This window comes from Cebus imitator, unplaced genomic scaffold (assembly GCF_001604975.1).
Source record: "Cebus imitator isolate Cc_AM_T3 unplaced genomic scaffold, Cebus_imitator-1.0 Scaffold213, whole genome shotgun sequence".
NCBI lineage: Eukaryota > Metazoa > Chordata > Mammalia > Primates > Cebidae > Cebus > Cebus imitator.
In genome coordinates this window covers 1095342-1100435 of record NW_016107528.1, presented here as the reverse complement: position 1 = coordinate 1100435, position 5094 = coordinate 1095342, and the positions used below count along the sequence as shown (strand labels likewise).

The 5094-nt window shown below is 46.6% G+C and overlaps 1 protein-coding gene across 1 annotated transcript in view; it reads left to right on the top strand.

Annotated features, from left to right (window-relative positions):
• Positions 1-5094, top strand: part of ANKRD55 (ankyrin repeat domain 55) — a 131363-nt gene that overhangs the window by 84836 nt on the left and 41433 nt on the right. The window contains exon 7 of the mRNA XM_017548687.2: positions 2521-2649. Coding sequence (XP_017404176.1) covers positions 2521-2649 — 129 coding nt within the window. The remainder of the gene's footprint in view (positions 1-2520; positions 2650-5094) is intronic.

Genomic DNA, 5094 nt, shown 5'->3' with positions numbered 1-5094 from the left:
TTTTTTCATAAGACAGGGTTTCACCATGTTGGTCAGGCTGGTCTTGAACTCCCGACCTCAGGTGATCCCCCCTCCTTGGCCTCCAGAGTGGTCGGATTACAGGTGTGAGCCACCACGCCCGGTCCCCTTGTGTTAGATTTCTAACTCCAGCGTGCCCAGCTAAAAATGAAGACAACCAATTAGAATGCACTGAGCTATTCTGATTTCCAAGTAAATATTCAGCTATTGGAATAAGAATAAGAAGTTCTGGGCCAGGTGCAGTGGCTCACGCCTGTAATCCCAGCACTTTAAGAGGCCAAGGTGGGTGGATCGTGAGTTCTGGAGTTCAAGACCAGCCTGGCCAAGATGTTGAAACCCCCATCTCTACTAAAAATACAAAAATCAGCCGGGCACAGGCACCTGTAATCCCAGCTACTCAGGAGGTTGGGCAAGAGAATCGTTTGAATCCTGGGGAGGGGCGGAGGCTGCAGTGAGCCGAGATGGTGCCACTGCATTCCAGCCTGGGTGACAGAGTGAGACTCCAAAAAAAAAAAAAAAAAAAAAAAAGAATAAGAAGTTCCATTGCTTTTAGACCAGGATTCTTTTTCATATGGAACCAGTTTCTTGAAATATCCTCAAGGGTATCTCTGGACGTTCATTGTCATATGACACTTGAAGCTTGAAACCTGAAAGCAAACCACAATATGAGGGTTTAAAATATGGAACTGTTTGAGGGGATTTAACATTCTAATTCCACTGTCTCACAAACCTCAAACCCTAGAGTCAGTTCCATGCCCACTTACACACTAGGGAATTTCTCTAGAGCTCAGCTTCCTCTTCTATAAAATAAGAAGGCAATCGCACCTGTCAGAGCTGGCTAACTGCTGTAGCAAACTACTCGAAATCTCAGTAGTCTGACGCAATAAATGCTTATTTCTTCCTCATATCATAGTCTAGTGCTGTTTGGCAGGGTGGTCCTGTTCTCTCTCATCAATCAGAAACCCAGGCTTTTCAATCACATGGTTGCAGCATCTTCTAGAGCCTTGTCCTCCTCTGCATTTTGTTGATATATGAGGAAAAAGAGAAGATGTGGAGGACCACATGGGCTTTTCTTGTAGACCAGGCCTGGAGAAGGTTTCCATCTCCTCCGTCCACTTTCCAACGGCAAGGACTCAGTCATGTGGCTGCACCTATCTGCAAAGAAGCTGGGGAATAATCTGTTGGTGTGCCCTGGAGGAAGAGGAAACAGAGCTTGGTGAACATGTAATAGACATCACCACAATATTTACTCCAGAAGGTTATTTGGAGGATTAAGTGAGACAATAGATGTAAGAACTCATAAATGCCTCTAGATCATTAAATATTAGCTCTGGGCCGTTACTAATGTGCTCCTGCCTAGGGTGAGGCCCATCTACTCGATGCAGCGTACCTGGAAGGAACAGAGAAAGCCAAGGTGGTGTCTCCTAGCTTTATGCTACCTCCAGAGATAACCATAAAAAAAGAATCTTCAGAGCTGCCCCCCTTATCAGGCATCTTCATCTTAATTCATTCTAGATACATTTCATGGAATTGAGATGAGTGAGCTAGGAGGAGAGCCAATCTTTTCATCGTATATACTCTCAAATAACGCTGGCTCTTCTTGGCCACCATTACTCAGCGTAAGCTCACTTACTGTTAAATTATATCTAACCCATATGACCTTGAACTCTGAAAGATGCTGGGATTCACCAGATTCATTCATCTAGTTCTGTTCTCCAAGCTCCCACAGAGTGATTTCTTCTCAGCAGTGTACATCTGATAATCCCAATACCTGCTTAAAATCCTTCACTGTCTCTCCACTGAATTTAGAATAAAATCCAAATGCCTTATGCAGAGATAGTTATCCCCCATCCCACCCTCCAGGATCAGCCCCTGCCTCCCTCTCCAATCTCATTTCACATTGCTTTCTTCCCCTCCTACCTCATTCATTCCTTCAATAGCGATTTCTCCAGCCTCTAGTCTAGGCATTGGAGATAGAGTAAAACAGACAGTGTCCCTGCCCTGGTGGTGGGGAACTGCACTCCAGGGTGACTCCAGTCACAGGGGCCTTCCTTTAACTTACTCTCTGCCTCCATGCTTGGTGCTGGCTGTCCTCTTCCACTGGTTCTTCTCATAGAGGCCTGCTTGGAACAGTTCCTCCACCCTTGGCTACTCTCTCACCAGCATCCTATGTGCATTCTTCACAGCATTTCTCAGTCTGGAAGATTGTTTGACTTGTGTTTGCGCATTTAATAGCTGATTCCTTTACCAAAGTGCAATTTCGGTGAGGGTAAGGATTTCATTTATCTTATTAACTTTTGTATCCTGAACACCTGCTTGTCTGGCACAAAGCAGAAGTGTAATATCTGTTGAATGAATAGATAAATGAAGGAATGAATGAACCAGCAGGTAGCAACCAGTGCATCTGGCGATGGCCCCCCGGCCTGGGGAGAAAGTGTGAGCTCCAGTTTTCTTCCTGGGAGGCAGTGCTCATCTCCGTCCTCTCTGACTGTTGTTTTGCAGGGAATGACACCACTCCACTGGGCGGCTTTCCACAACCAGCTTCAACACACCCAAATGCTGCTGAAGAAGGGGGCAGACCCCACCCTTGTGGATAAAGACTTTAAAACAGCTCTTCACTGGGCAGTTCAGGTGAGAAATTGACCAGTGGACTGGTCTCAGGTTTAAATGGTGGAAAGCAGTGTTGACAATTTTCTGAGTAGGTCAAACTTTATAGATGGAGGTTTCAGCTCTTCAGCTCTACCACTTACTGAAGCAAAACCCTGCCAAGATGCAGAGGGGAGGAGTTATAGAATATCAAGCAGAGCCTGCCTTGGGTGTCACACACAGACACAGACACACACATACCCTCTCACTCTCTTTTTCTCTCCATTTCGGTGCTTGCTACCGGCTTACTGTGTCCCAGAGTAAATCTTCAAAGAATTGCTGGGAAAATGCCTTCAAAGTCTTTGAACCGTGACGTTCTGACTCTCCTTGCTTCCAAATCCTCCCCAGCGGAGTCATTTGAATTTGGCAATCCTGAATTCTACACCCGACAGTGGAAGTAGAGGTTCATGATCCTGCATCACTATCACATGAGGGAGTCTACGTCAGTACACACCTCCAAAGCAATCAGATTAGGCTAAATAAATCTATTGTCCAGAGAGGGCAAAACTGAGAATAAGGTGAAAAAATAACAATCACTAACATATACAGAGTGCTTTCTATTTTAAAGAGGAATGATTAACTTAGTTATCTCTTCTTTTTTTTGAGGAGAGTAGTACCGCTCTGACTTCAACACAGACACCCCCACAGTTGATTTCTGTTGGCCCAGAAAGGGCACCTGTTTGAGCTGCTGCCAGGACTCTGTGAGAGCAGTTTCTGCTGCCCTGACTGTGGTTTCAGTCAGCATTTCTATGTGCCAAGTACAGCAGAAGTGGGCACCTGGGACTTTCAGGATTGACATGTGTGCCTGATGTAAGGGGAAAACAGAAGTGATCTAGAAACTGCTCTGTTTTCATCCCCCCAACCGTGGCTTCAGTTTCTCTGCACCAGGGGCAGCCCTGGGCAAAGCTATGCAGTGAGCAAAGCTTGTCTTATCATCTCTACCTGCCCATAGCACCCTCCTACATACTTTCAGGATCTAATCACCTGCCCGCCCCATCACTGCCAGTCTCTGCCCAGGACCCCATGCCCTGGGGCTGGCCTCTGGCTGGTCAGGGATCACCACTGTAGCAGTGGCCCCAGAGGAACCTGGCTGGGCTCCCAAGAAGCTCCCCATGTGTTATTTCTCAGCTGAGATGAAAGGGGCACCAGAGGCAGGCATTTTCTACATAGTCACCTCCACACCACTACATTCTGATTCCCTAGATCTGGGATGCATGTGCATTTTGAAAAACCTCCCCAAGTAATTCTGACTGACATGCATCCCCCTTCCACCACCCCAGCCTCAGTGTAGAGCTGCTGTCTTAGACCTGGCCTTGCAATGCAGTCACCAGCAGTGATTGTAAAACAACAGATTCCCAGATCCCCTTTGGGCTCTCACAGGGTGGGAATCCCTGTTCTTATCCCCTAAGAGGCACTTTGGCAAAATCATAAGAACAACCTAGTCAACTCTGAAGATTTGAGTTTGCATTAATAACCTTGGGTTGGCTTAACTGATAAGGATATCTTTGGTGTCAGAATGAGACCATGCATATGACAGTGATATGGAATGTCCTATGTAATTGGAAGAGATAGTCATTTTTATTAGGGTTCCTGATTTTCTCCATGGAAACTTAGTTATTATATCCATGCCTTCATATTCTTTCTCTTTTTTTATATTTACCAGTTTTATAGCTGCCAGGACTCCATACCCTGGGGCTGGCCTCTGGCTGGTCAGGGTCACCACTGTAGCAGTGGCCCCAAAGGAACCTGGCTGGGCTCCCAGGACGCTCCCCATGTATTGGTTCTCAGCTGGCTGAAAGTGGCACCAGATGCAGGCATTTTCTGTATCGTCACCTCAACACCACTGGGCTTTGATTCCCTAGGCCTGGGATGCATGTGGCACCAGAGTATAAATGATATTGCAAAGGATACAGATAAAGAGACAGGTAGGGCAAGGTATGGGGGAACAAACACGGAGCTTCATGCCCTCTCTCGGTGTGCCACCCTCCAGAAACCTCCACGTGTTCAGCTACCTGGAAGCTCCCATATTCTTTGTCTCTACTGACACGGCTTGTAACCTACTACATTGATTTCAGCCCTGTCTGCACCATGGAATAATCCGAAGAGGTTTTAAAAACAATACTCACGTCCAGGCCTCACCTCTTAGATTTTCATTCAATTGTTCTGGGGTCGGGCCCAGCCATCAATATTGTTTTAAACTGGAGCTAGCCATGGTGGCACGGAGGCAGGAGGATCATCTGAGCCCAGGAGCTTGAGGTCAAGCTATGTAATGCAATGAGACCCTGGGCTCATAAAACAATACACTTGTATTGGCCGGGTGCTATGGCTCATGCCTATAATCTCACCACTTTGGGAATCCAAGGCAGGAGAATTACTTGAGGCCAGGAGTTCAAGACTAGCCTGGGCAATATAGCAAGACTCCATCTCTAT